Here is a 13723-nt window from a genome sequence, read left to right as displayed (position 1 = left end):
ATTTTGTTTACATGTTTTTACTAGAGTTTGATAATATATATATATATATATATATATATATATATATATATATATATAATAACTAATAATATATAAATATTTGATAAGCCAAACACTTAAATATCTGAAAACCTGCTTAAATAAATTTACTTAAACTGAATAATAAATGTATTATTATATATCATTATGTTTTGAAGGTTATAATAATAAAGGCAATAGTACACACATTTGAATGGAGATAAATGGAGTATAATGGTGTGTAAGAGTGTGATTAGAGTGAGTGTGTGTGTGTGTGTATGTGTGTGTTTGAACTGACTGAGGTGAAGTGGACAGCACTTCTCTCTCTCTCTCTCTCTCTCTCTCTCTCTCTCTCTGTCTCTCTCTCTCTCTCTCTCTCTCTGCATTCGGGCCTTAATCTGCTTATGGAAATGCAGCGAACAGCAGGGAATCGGGAATCACCATCATCTCACTGTGTGTGTGTGTGTGAGCGAGAGAGAGAGAGAGAGAGAGAGTGTGTCCTCCTTAGCTGCACTTTTCCTAATTGACACACCACAATGCAGCAAATGTGTACACACACACACACACACACACAGTTTTATCCAGACTGAGAGCACAAGAGCATTTTCATGAAACGAGCGCTCGTCCAGTGCTCAATACTATGAGACACACACACACACACATATATATACACACACACATACATACACACATACACACACCGTCACCAACAGCAGCAGCAGCAGCAGAAAACAGGCTGCACTACATAATAAACCCACGTGAATCAATAGAGTGAAGAAACCCTGACACACCTTCAGCTACAGTTCTAATCAAATCGGACACATTTCATCTGTATTTATTATTTAACCCTCATAGAAACACACAAGCTACAACACTGAACCTCTACCATCACCTAAACACACCGACATCCACAACTCTCCATTACAACCCAGCCTAAATCAACAAAGACGTGATAAACATTTTTATTTTTTCTCTTTTATTCTGCATTATTATAAACACAACTGCATGCAAATATGTAGAATATGTGTGTGTGTGTGTGTGTGGGGGGGGGGGGTTGTGTTAACAGGTGTAAATCAGTAGGTGAGGCAAATAACGTGTGTGTGTGCGAGTGTGTGCTCGCCAGGGGGCGCGTTTTGTCCACTAGGTGGCGCAGATGAACAGCAGCTTGTGCAGAAACGGACTAAATGATGAATATTTTGGATGCATATTTTCTCAGAAACGAAACAGTTTGAAACACATTACGAACAGACAAACATCAGGCAAAAATATGACAACAAAAATCATTTATATTAATTATAATAATTTATATTTTAACTTTTTATTCTTATTAATTCTATGGCCTTGACATTATTAACATAAACGTAAAAACGGTGCAAAACGGTCTGTTGACGTTTTCACCTGAGATAAACGCAGATGCATCAGCAAAGGTGTTCAAACGAGAGTTACAATCAGAGCAGAGTCGTTAAAACGAGGCAAAACGAGGCAAAACGTAAGTAAAACGCAGTTAATTCACTTTACTGTAACATGTGTGTGTGTGTGTGTGTGCAATGAAAATAAGGCAGAAATAAACCTGAACGACCTGCAGAGATTTAACACACCCTCCTAAACAGCACTTTCCACCTTCTTCCCAGCCACTCACACACACACACACACACACACACTTGCTCACTGTGCTGATACACAATCACCACTCACCTCCACTCTGGCTGCTCTTTCTCCTCATTGACTGGCAAAAGCCAATATCCACAGTACATCCATCCCAGGGGTGGCAAAAGTTTTAGCAAAAAAAAAAAATCCTTCAAGTGCTTCATCCACAGCTTCGGGTCTCCAGCTCGGCCAGTCCACACACACACACACACTCACAAAGACACACTTTCACACCTCATATCCACACTCCAAACACACCTCAGCCACCTCATAGTCCACGCAAACCTCCCAAACCTCGCACTCCATGCACGCCTTGCACTCCTAACACTCCCTAGCACACTCCACACACTCCTCGCCCTCCTCGCTCCTCTTCCCTCGCCGGCCCTGGAACAAGAAAACGGCGTTTTATGGCTACACACAGGGCTGATTTGAAAAGAGGAAGAATGCATCAAGAACAACAAAAGTCAAATTATACCACCACCCCCAGCACCGAGCATAATGAGGAGGAAAAAGCTTTGTATTTTTTTTTATTTTTTTCCCTCTCGCCGGGTATTCAAAGATAATTTGAAGCCATTGTTTCTTCCACAGATGGTTCTTTTTTTAATACAATAACGCTGCTCTTTGTGTGCACTACCCACAATAAAAATCTAAAGCCTTCTCCTGAATAACCCATTTTGTTCGCTCTTGTAAAGGGCCAACAAAAGCGGCCGGGAGCTAATGGGCTCGCTTTATTCAAAGCCAAAGAATGGCTATTTGATAAAGAATTTTTTTCTCCCCCCTTTGCTGAGAAAGCATTGCCATGTCATACGAAGCTACCGTACAGTTAGCTTCGCCGAAAAGACAACAAATGGCACATTATTATCATTATCATCACCATTATTATTTTTGCAGTTGAAATTCCAAGACTGATCTGCTGCTGCTGAGCGCTCAGTCAATCCTTCAATAGCAAAAGCGTGAACAAGCAAACACCGTCCAATTAGTCTTTCTATGGCACAGTAAATCTGCACCGTGCGAGCTGACATGGCCTACAGCATTTCTCCTGTTAAACCAGCCTGTATCAGACAGATTACAGCGCTTAGTCACGGCCATGCAGAAAGCTTGCATCTCCAAAAGAGTGAAGGATGTGAAATGATTTAATTCCAAATCGTTTTGGAGCTTTTCTATTCGTCCATTTATCATGAAATTTCCACACAACGTGAACAACAACTACCGGATTCACATTACGCCAAAGAGTGAAACATGTCAGAAATGGGGCTATAAGGGTTTTGGGTGTCAGCTACAACATAAAGCTGAAATATTCTCAAAATGACAGTAATTACAGTATTCCTGCAAAACTCTATATAACATTAGAATAAACTCAAATAAACATAAAGTCAGTGGTCAGTGAGAGTGTCTACCTGTAATTAACTCTATATAACATTAGAATAAACTCAAATAAACATAAAGTCAGTGGTCAGTGAGAGTGTCTACCTGTAATTAACTCTATATAACATTAGAATAAACCCTAATAAACATAAAGTCAGTGGTCAGTGAGAGTGTCTACCTGTAATTAACTCTGTATAACATTAGAATAAACTCAAATAAACATAAAGTCAGTGGTCAGTGAGAGTGTCTACCTGTAAATAACTCTGTATAACATTAGAATAAACTCAAATAAACATAAAGTCAGTGGTCAGTGAGAATGTCTACCTGTAAAACTCTATATAACATTAGAATAAACCCAAATAAACATAAAGCCAGTGGTCAGTGAGAGTGCCTACCTGTAATTAATTCTATATAACATTAGAATAAACCCAAATAAACATAAAGTCAGTGGTCAGTGAGAGTGTCTACCTGTAATTAAGTCTATATAACATTAGAATAAACCCAAATAAACATAAAGTCAGTGGTCAGTGAGAATGTCTACCTGTAAAACTCTATATTACATTAGAATAAACCCAAATAAACATAAAATCAGTGGTCAGTGAGAGCGTCTACCTGTAAAACTCTATATAACATTAGATTTTCCACATTATCCAGGCCTCTGTGTAACCGACCCGCCTAAGCTGCACTCAGGTTCAATTATACAATTGAGAACACACACATACACACAGAGAACACACTCACATTCACACACAGCAGTGGCTGATCAATACTGTAGCTTTTTTAAAGCAGGGGGGTCAGGACGGTGCAGTGGTCAGGGCCGAATCTAGGCTGGAAAGCAGGCTCAGGCTGGAGGACTTTATCGTTTCTGACAGCGAGCGGCGGGGGGAAAGCAGAGCAGCGAAGACAAAAGGTCCCAGTGGGGAAAGTTGTAAGTGTGTATGAGTGTTTGTGTACCTATCTGTAAGAATTACGGGTTTTCTCCACCTTCCCGAAGCTCCACACTGACAGTAATCCACTGCAGCCCCGGCGAGGGCCTTTTGTCTTCTTCATGAGCACTGCAGCTCGCTCTTAATCTCTGAGGTGCGGCGACAAAAGGCACGAAATAATGACTTCAATCAAAATACTGCGCCGGCTAATTAACTCGCAAAGGTGCACCCAAAAAAGAGAGAGAGAGAGAGACGTCTAATAACAACAAGCAGATCAATAATCTGCTGATAGGCTGCTGGTGGGACGATTATCAAGAAGCAGAAGAAACAAAGCAGAAAAAGAAAGAAACAGTGGCCGTCAGAAAACGTTTCATCTTTTTCATTCCTGTCCGAAACACATTTCTCTCTCTGGAAAAAGTCAAAGGCAGAAAAAGTATCCTGGCTTTAAGTATTATTGTCAAGAGGATTAGCAGATTGGCTGTTAGTAATATGCTTTCCTTGCCGATCTCATTAATAACTTAATCTCCAAGCCCAAATCAAAGCCCACTGAGAAATACGTCTGAGGATCTCAGCCAGTCTTAATTAAACACTCTTTAAAAACAGTAAAAGTGACGGAAAATAACAACAAACATCAAATCATCCTGAACGTGATCAAAACACACCCACTTCCCACCCAGTCAGTCTGGAGGCTCCCAGTCATGGGGCTGCAGTATGGCTAGTATTTATGTCTGTCTACCTAACTGTCTACCTATGTGTGTGCCTGTCTACCTATACGTCTACCTACCTATCTGTCTGTCTATCTACATATCTGTCAGTCTACTTATCTATCTATCTGCATACCCACCTGTCTGTGTACCTATCTGTCTGTCTATAAGTCTATCTACCAATATGTCTGTCTACCTACCTGCCTGTCTACCTATCTATGTGCATATCTATATACCTATCTGTCTGTCTACCCATCTGCCTGTTTACTTGTTACTTTGTCCATATATATACCTGTCTGTCTATCTACCTATCTGTCTGTCTTACTACCTATCTTTCGGTCTGTCTAGCCATCTGTCTGTCTGTCTTTTTGTCAGTCTGTCTGTCTACCTGTCTCTGTTTGTCTACTTGTCAGCCTGTCTTTCTGTCCCCCTACCTTTCTCTCTATCTACTTGCCAGTCAGTCTGTCTGTCCACCTACCTGTCTCTCTATCTACCTGTCAGTCAGTCCGTCTGTCTACCTGTCTCTGTCTTCTTGTCAGTCAGTCTGTCTATCTACCTGTCTCTGTCTGTCTACTTGTCAGTCAGTCAGTCTGTCTACCTGTCTCTATCTGTCTACTTGTCAGTCAGTCTGTCCGTCCACCTGTCTCTGTCTACTTGTTAGTCAGTCTGTCTGTCTACTTGTCAGTCACTCTGTCTGTCTACACGTCTCTATCTGTCTACTTGTCAGTCTGTCTGTCTGTCTACCTGTCTCTATCTGTCTACTTGTCAGTCAGTCTGTCTGTCTACCTGTCTCTGTCTGTCTACTTGTCAGTCTGTCTGTCTACCTGTCTCTATCTGTCTACTTGTCAGTCAGTCTTTCTGTCTACCTGTCTCTATCTGTCTACTTGTCAGTCAGTCTGTCTGTCTACCTGTCTGTCTACTTGTCAGTCAGTCTGTCTGTCCACCTGTCTCTGTCTACTTGTTATTCAGTCTGCCTGTCTACCTGTCTCTGTCTACTTGTCAGTCAGTCTGTCTACCTGTCTCTATCTGTCTACTTGTCAGTCAGTCTTTCTGTCTACCTGTCTCTATCTGTCTACTTGTCAGTCAGTCTGTCTGTCTACCTGTCTGTCTACTTGTCAGTCAGTCTGTCTGTCCACCTGTCTCTGTCTACTTGTCAGTCAGTCTGTCTGTCTACCTGTCTCTGTCTGTCTACTTGTCAGTCAGTCTGTCTGTCTAACTGTCTCTGCCTGTCTACCTGTCTGTCTGCCACTCATTATTAACCTAATCTCCAAGCCCACCGAGAAATACGTCTGAGGATCTCAGCCAGTCTTAATTAAACACTCTTTAAAAACAGTAAAAGTGACGGAAAAATATCAAGAAACATCAAATCATCCTAAACGTGATCAAAACACACCCACTTCCCACCCAGTCAGTCTGGAGGCTCCCAGTCATGGGGCTGATGCTTCCTTCAGAGGGAGCTGCGGTATGAATGAATGACTGGGCGGTTATTTCCATATGCATGAGGGAGTTCTCAGAGCTGGTGTGTATATACGTATACGTGTGTGTGTGTGTGTGTTGTAGGCCCCCATGCTTTTCCCTTGTGGGCCACTCCAAACAGAAAAGCGTTCAGAGATCTGTCAATCAACGTTCTTACAGGGGTGAGTGAACAGGATTGCCCTCATCATCACTGGGTGTGCAACATCTGACCACATTAAAGCCCACTAAAGGTTCATTTAGAGGAACATAAATATTAGCGCTGGTGTTATTGACAGGGTTGGCTTTGGGAATTAAGCCAAATGCGTTTTCCTCTTTGCCCTTGTTGGGATGTCAGAACTCATCAGCATGCAAAGCTTTCAGGTGTTTGAAGACACCGTTGGGCCAGAAGAGCTTCAATCTGTGCTTTTAAAAACAGTCTGGAGAAGAACACAGATAGATAAATCTGCTCTTCAAACTGAGGAAGACACACTGATGAAGATGAAGATCGATAAATCTCAAACGTTTGAACACATCTGCCCATTTTTAGGTCCTAAAAAAACCCAGCAATATTAAATTTTAAATATTTAAAAAGACACTTTTTTATATTATTTACATATAAAATATAATATATTATAATATTCAATCTTAAATATTATAATATAACTTATAATAATATTATTTTATTATTTAAATGTATATGTAAATGAGCCCTGATTTTATATGTAAATGACCTCTGTTCTGATTGGTGGCCTTGCATTGCCTCATATTCAGAAAGCAAGCCAAGCCAAAACGTTCCTTATAAATTCAGTGTTTATGGGTGGAGCTAAACTGCGATTGGTTGAATCACAAATGCAGTAAATTCAAATTCATAAGGGACGTAAAATTCCCATCTTATTTAATATGTAACATTAATTCACTCCATTGTTTAATAATAATTAATACCCAAAACAACACAGAACAGCCATGCCTCACATTCTGCATGCTGTGTCAGGATCTACTGACCGATGAATCAGGAATCATCAATTAAGCAGATCAGTAAACCACAGTTCGGTCCATCTGGCTTCTACAGTCCACAGCACTCATCATTAGGGCAGATGAGCTGATCACTGCATGTTCTCACAGACACGGACAACTGCCACGCAAACCTTATCAAATCAGTCACAGTTGTTAACCTGGTTAGCAAAGCGAGGTCAGATTCAGTCGTGCCTGACCACACAGGCCTGTGTCTGCAGCAGCTCCTCGCAGAGGACGCCATTTCCCAGAGAACAGCCAGATTCCCTATCAGGCATTAAAATGACCAGCTCCGGACGTCTGATCCAGCAGCAGGTTAGACAAAACATCCTGACCGAGAAAAAAGAGCAGAAGGAAAAACAGAAAGGCGGAGGAGATCACGGAAGTGCCCTCTGAAGAACGTGTCAGATCCTCAGCACAGACTCAGCTAGATCAGCTCGATAAGCACTGAGGAGATCGGCTGTGTGGAGGAATAAAGAAACACAGAATGGTGACCATTATATTAAACATGTTGGTTTATTTATTTGTTTGTTTTCCTTTCTTACTCCTGTGACCATGTTTACTTATTTACTTGTTTACGCAAATCATTTCTTAGATTGGTTATACATTGATTTTCACGATGCCTTATTTGTGTATTTGGTTATTTAGTTAGTTATTGTATCTTTATTTGTTAATTAATTCATTCATTCATTATTGTTATTTATTATTTATATATATTATTTATTTATTAAGCATTTTTATTTACTAATTTAAGTAGTCACACATATAATGCCTTACAGTGTTTATGAATTTTTGTTTTTCATATTTGTTACGTTTATATTTTTTATTATATATAAATATATGTATTTTTTTACCATGCTTTATTCCTTTTTTTATTTATTTATTGTGTATTTATTTATTCATTTTCTTATTTACTTCCCCATATAATGCATTATATATACATACATACATATACATATATATATATATATATATATATATATATATATATATATATATACATATATATATATATATACATATATATATATATATATATATATATATATATATATATATATATAGATAGATAGACAGATAGACAGACAGACAGACAGATAGATAGATAGACAGATAGACAGATAGATAGATAGACAGATAGATAGATAGACAGACAGACAGACAGACAGACAGATAGATAGATAGACAGATAGATAGATACTGTGTCTACGTTTTCATTTGTTTTTGTAATGCATTTATTTATTTATTCATGTATTTGGTTGTTTTGTTATTTATTGTGCATTTATTTATTTATGAAGCCTGTTTATTGACATATTTACTCATATATCTCATCCCACCATGCTTTATTTGTTTATTTATATTTATATTGTGCCTATTTATTTACTTATTTACTTACTTACTTCCATTCAATGCCCAACATAGTTTATAAGTACACTGCCATTGGGCTCCATGTTTTTATTAATTGTGTATTAATTAATTTATTCATTTATTTATGTATTTATTTATTTGTTTGCTTGCTTGTTTAACTGCTTACATGTATAATGATGCATATCATTTGCATGTTTGCATTGTGTTTTTAATGTTATTCTTAATTCATTAATTTATTTACTTACATTTATTTAGTTATTATACAACAATAAATCAAACAATAAATAATCTTGTAAAATGTATTTATTTGTATTTTGTTTGTTTGTTCATTTGTTTATTTGTTGCTTACTGACATCATGATTACTTGCTAATGTTCTTATTTAAAGATATAATGCCTTTACTAATCTATATGAATAATTCCTTATATATCTATCTATGTATCTATCTGTCTATCTATCTATCTACCTATCTATCTATCTATCTATCTATCTATCTATCTATCTATCTGTCTGTTTATCTATCTGTCTATCTATCTATCTATCTATCTATCTATCTATCTATCTATCTGTCTATCTATCTATCTATCTATCTATCTATCTATCTATCTATCTATCTGTCTGTCTGTCTGTCTGTCTGTCTGTCTATCTATCTATCTATCTATCTGTCTGTCTGTCTATCTATCTATCTATCTATCTATCTGTCTGTTTATCTATCTGTCTATCTATCTATCTATCTATCTATCTATCTATCTGTCTATCTATCTATCTATCTATCTATCTATCTATCTATCTATCTGTCTGTCTGTCTGTCTATCTATCTATCTATCTATCTATCTGTTTATCTGTCTGTCTATCTATCTATCTATCTATCTATCTATCTATCTATCTGTCTGTCTGTCTGTCTGTCTATCTATCTATCTATCTATCTATCTATCTGTCTGTCTGTGTATTAAAAATTGTGTTTATTTGTTTGTTTGTTTATTTGTTTGTTATAATTGTATTAATTGGGTTTTTAAAATAAATGTCAATGCCTATGTATGTCAATGTCTACTCCATGTATTTCTGCCTATGTTTCAGATTCCATCTGAGACGCCATCTGTGGACACAGAGGTCCTCTACCTGTGGGCTCGGAGCCGCAGGACTGTGCGCTCTGTTCATGAGGTGTTTAAATACAGAGCAGATTTGATCATTCAGAGCGGTGCGAGCTCTGATTATAGAGACACAGGCTCGGTTGCACTCTTTCAGTGTTATTAAACAACACATTTGCTTCTGCAGTGTTTTTTTTTTTCTTTCTTTCTTTCTTTCTTTTTTGAGTTGGTCTCATAAGCCCCCCTTTCAAGGTTTTCCCTCCTTTTGAAACGTTTAATTAAATGACTTTCCTTTATCGTCACAAACACGGAACGAGGACGAGGGGAAACACTGTGTTTGACCCGCGAGGGGAACACAAAAGATGTTATTAGAAATCAGCACCCAGAGTAAATACGGAACAAAGAACATATGTCTTATATTTGCACATCTTGTCTCGCTTCAGCTGCGTTCAATTAAAACGCATCTGACTTGGAAATACAGAGCAGACACACACCAACAGAGCAGAATACACTGTGTCTACCTGCTGCTCGCCCACTGCTGATTACAGCAACAGCACTGAACACACACAGGCACACACACAGGCACACACTCCGCACACTCCACACACTCCACACACCTTCACCTACAGGTTTAGGTTCATTTAAAAAATGTTAGCCTTTACAGTCATGAACAACGATCCGGCATTGTCAGAGGGGGCGGAGGGCTGGGCGATATATTGATATTATTGACAATCCTGGTATTTTTCAGAAAGTCTCTGCATATTTAACCCCTTTAAAAGCCTGTGAATGTGTTGTTACAAACTCCTGTGACTAAAGAATTGCCCCATCAGTTTGTACAGAAGCCCCTGTAGTTACTGAGTCAAGCACCTTAGTGTGTGATAGGCCTGGGAAGTACTAAGGCGTTAAGTTTGCAGCAATAAAAATAGGAAATTAGCAAATTAATAAGCACTACATGTTAAAGAGCTTTTTCTGATTAAACAATTATTGTTTTTTGCAGATTAATTTGCAGATTAAACTGCTATTTTGAAGCTAACTAAAGCTCCAAGTCAATGACACACTATGGTGGACCCTCAGGTCCTGGATACCACCAGTATATATATAATATACAATATATATACATATACAAATATCCAAATATATGCCCTATCCTATGGTCATATATCCGATTTCCGTACTTGACGACTTCCCACAATGCTCTTCTCCAACGTAAATCTTAAAGCACATTGTATGCGCGTGCCTAGACTAATCCCCACACACTTTCCATACCATAAATCCCCGAAAAACAGCTGAATTCCACTCGCAAACACAAACACAAGCTCTGGTTAAAGGCAGTATTTTTTTTTATACGCCCCCCGCGCTGAGAGACGTGGTGTGGAACGGCAGCGCTGTAGCTACAGCCGTAATGAACAGATAGCTGTCCTATTAGATAACAGAGTACCTGCCTGCTATAATACCCGTAATAGATGCAGCTAAAAAGGCAGGGAGCGTCGCCCTGCTTACTAGACAGATATTCTCACCATCAGACATACCGATGGGTTTTGTTTACCGGCCAATTTGAATTCAAATAAAGCTTTGCTTCTGCTGACTGCACATCATTATCCCTGAGACTATAATCCCACCAGCAAATCCTATAGCTTGCAGAGCCAGGCCCTTTGTTTGGGATTACTGAAAGCTTAGCCTATAACAAAGAGAAATGAGGCGTTCCCCTCATCCGCTGTAATTAAGTGTGGAGAGTCATTTTCCAATCCGGCCGAGGAGCCAGCGCATCGCGGGATGATACCTTTTAGTCCCCGGAGATATCGGACGGCAGCCAGAGATACCTTACAGATGTTTGGGTTGCCAGGCAGGCAGTGGCCGTCTATCAGCTTAGAGCGAAGCGAAGAGCATGAGCGTGTAGGCCCTCATAAACATCATACGGCGCGTCCTCGTCATATCTCATCACTGTCTTCTGGTGTCATGGTGATCTTACTGTACATCTCCTAATGCAATGCCTTGGGAAGTCAAGGGATTACAGTGAGCTCCTCGGCTGGACATTCACAGCCAAGGTGTGTTTTCATACAGGAGTATCCAGCTTCAGATGATACTTTTAGCATTGCTAGCATTGTTAACACACCAGCATTGCCAGTTAGCCTTTTAGACCTTGCATGACCCTGTAGGACTACAATACGGTCATCATTACCATCAATTTTATAGGCCTTAAAATAGAACCCTGTGGGACTCCACAGGAGATGCTAATGCAAACAGCTGCCAAATAATACACCATTGTTTCTGCACTGGAAATAATAACTGAATAATAAACCTATAATTAAATAGATTAATATGGAAGGAGAGGAAACTGGTTCATCTAAAGCAATCAATCAAATCGCAACTTTCGCTAAACTCCGCCCCTAAATATTGATTTCTGCACTGCAAACTTTGAAAAATAAAGGTGCTACACATAGGGTTCTTTAAGCGATACATCCGGACCCTGGACTTATGGACAACCATATGGGCAACCATAAGTATCCGGACACCTGCTCATGCTCATCCTTTCCGAAATCAAGGTATTAAGAAAAGTTGATCCTGCTTTTGTTGATGTAACAGTGTCTACTGTCCAGAGAAGAAGGCTTCCTACTAGATTTTGGAGGAGCATTGCTGTGAGGATTTGATTGCATTCAGCGACAAGAGCAGGATATTCTTGAGCAGGATGAGTACCCCAACACCCAAAAGAATTGGATTGAGCACCATCCACCATTCCAAAGAACACAGTTCTTCTACTGCTCCACAGCTCAATGCTGAGCTGAAGAGATGCAAAAGAGATGAAACACTTTTGATCCATTTGGAGGAGGGATATGGAGGGAGTATGGAGAACCATTAAACTGGCAAAGAACCTTGACATCAACCTTTAAAAGGTTCTTCAAATTCACAGACCTCTTTTACAAACACGGTTCCTTGCTGAAATGGTATTGTACTGTCTGTGTAATGAGTCTAATCTGGAACCGACTCCTAAATTCAGGGGCCACAGGAACTACAGGAGATACACGGCTAATGTAGCTAAGTAATGAAGGCTCCTGTACACCAATTAGCATTGTGCTAACTGTATGTCTAGACCATCACACACTCACCTTAAACCGTGTGGAAGTGTTCAGGAGTCTCTATGCTCATGTGGGTTCTTCTAAAAGCAATTCAAGTCTATTAGTGCTAATTGGTGTACACAGAGTTCCATTGCTTGTTAGCTACATTAGCTTCATTTCACCAGCCTAAAACTAGAACATCCTGACTGATTGCTTACATTTGAGGTAAGAGGAAAATCACAGTGAATTTTTAAAGCCAGCTGTGCTGGAGTGTGTATCGCTGTGGACCTCCAGGCCTGGTGCTGGATAACCCTGCTGCAGTGTGTGCCCAAATGCTTCTCTGGCCTGGCTGCTTTAACTCCACCAAACCCCACCAAAGGAGACTAAGTCCAGCCCTGGCAGGCTAAGAGGAGATAGCCATACTGCAGTCCAATACTCCAGACGCGCACACACACAGACACACACACACACACACATACACATACAAACGGCCTGGACTGCCATCTGAAGGCCCGGCCGTCTTTGATAGAGGTGGAGGCTTTGTTTTGATGGCTGTCCAGCGAGCTGGATCAATACGGCTATCTCTGCCATGGACTTTTCTCAAACGGAGGGAAATCCAGTAAAATAAAGAGCGGCCCCGCGTGAATAGAAAGCGATCAATGTCGTTTCTTTTTTTTTCTACGAGTGCTTGGACAAAGATAGAGATAGAGACAGAGAAAGAGCGCGAGAGAGCAAGAGAGAGAGCGCGAGAGAGCAAGAGAGAGAGCATGGCAGGGATTTTGACCATATATAAGCATGACAAAATCTCTCTCTCTGCCTGCTTTTAAAAGTCTACATAAACACAACAACAGAGCCAGTTTAACTTCACAGTTGTCACGGCAACGTGGATGTTTTGGCGTTTTCTGTATTTTCAAGATTGCTGCCATTACAAAACCACTGAAATGTTTACAGCTGTTTTTAAGGTGCTGTTTGCACCCGTTACCCTCCAGAGCCACACACTCCTTTACTGCAGCTTCTTTACACAACAACGTAAAGAGTAACACACCCGGCCAGAAAGCGAACATCATAAATGACCCCAACCGCACTGGA

At 39.7% G+C, this 13723-nt stretch overlaps 1 protein-coding gene across 11 annotated transcripts in view; it reads right to left on the bottom strand.

The window, feature by feature from the left end:
* LOC140537666 (uncharacterized) overlaps window positions 1-13723 on the bottom strand; it is a 184446-nt gene that overhangs the window by 49282 nt on the left and 121441 nt on the right. For 4 of the 11 annotated variants that reach the window (XM_072659813.1, XM_072659814.1, XM_072659816.1 and 1 more), the window contains one exon: window positions 1714-2049. The exons of the other annotated variants lie outside the window; for them this stretch is intronic. In XM_072659813.1, the coding sequence (XP_072515914.1) occupies window positions 1714-1829 (116 nt within the window). In that variant the 5' untranslated portion in view covers window positions 1830-2049. The remainder of the gene's footprint in view (window positions 1-1713; window positions 2050-13723) is intronic. 11 annotated transcript variants of the gene reach the window in all.

Source organism: Salminus brasiliensis, chromosome 17, assembly GCF_030463535.1.
Source record: "Salminus brasiliensis chromosome 17, fSalBra1.hap2, whole genome shotgun sequence".
In the NCBI taxonomy this organism is placed as follows: domain Eukaryota; kingdom Metazoa; phylum Chordata; class Actinopteri; order Characiformes; family Bryconidae; genus Salminus; species Salminus brasiliensis.
Note: the sequence above shows the minus strand (reverse complement) of the source record. Positions and strands in the feature narration are given on the sequence as shown.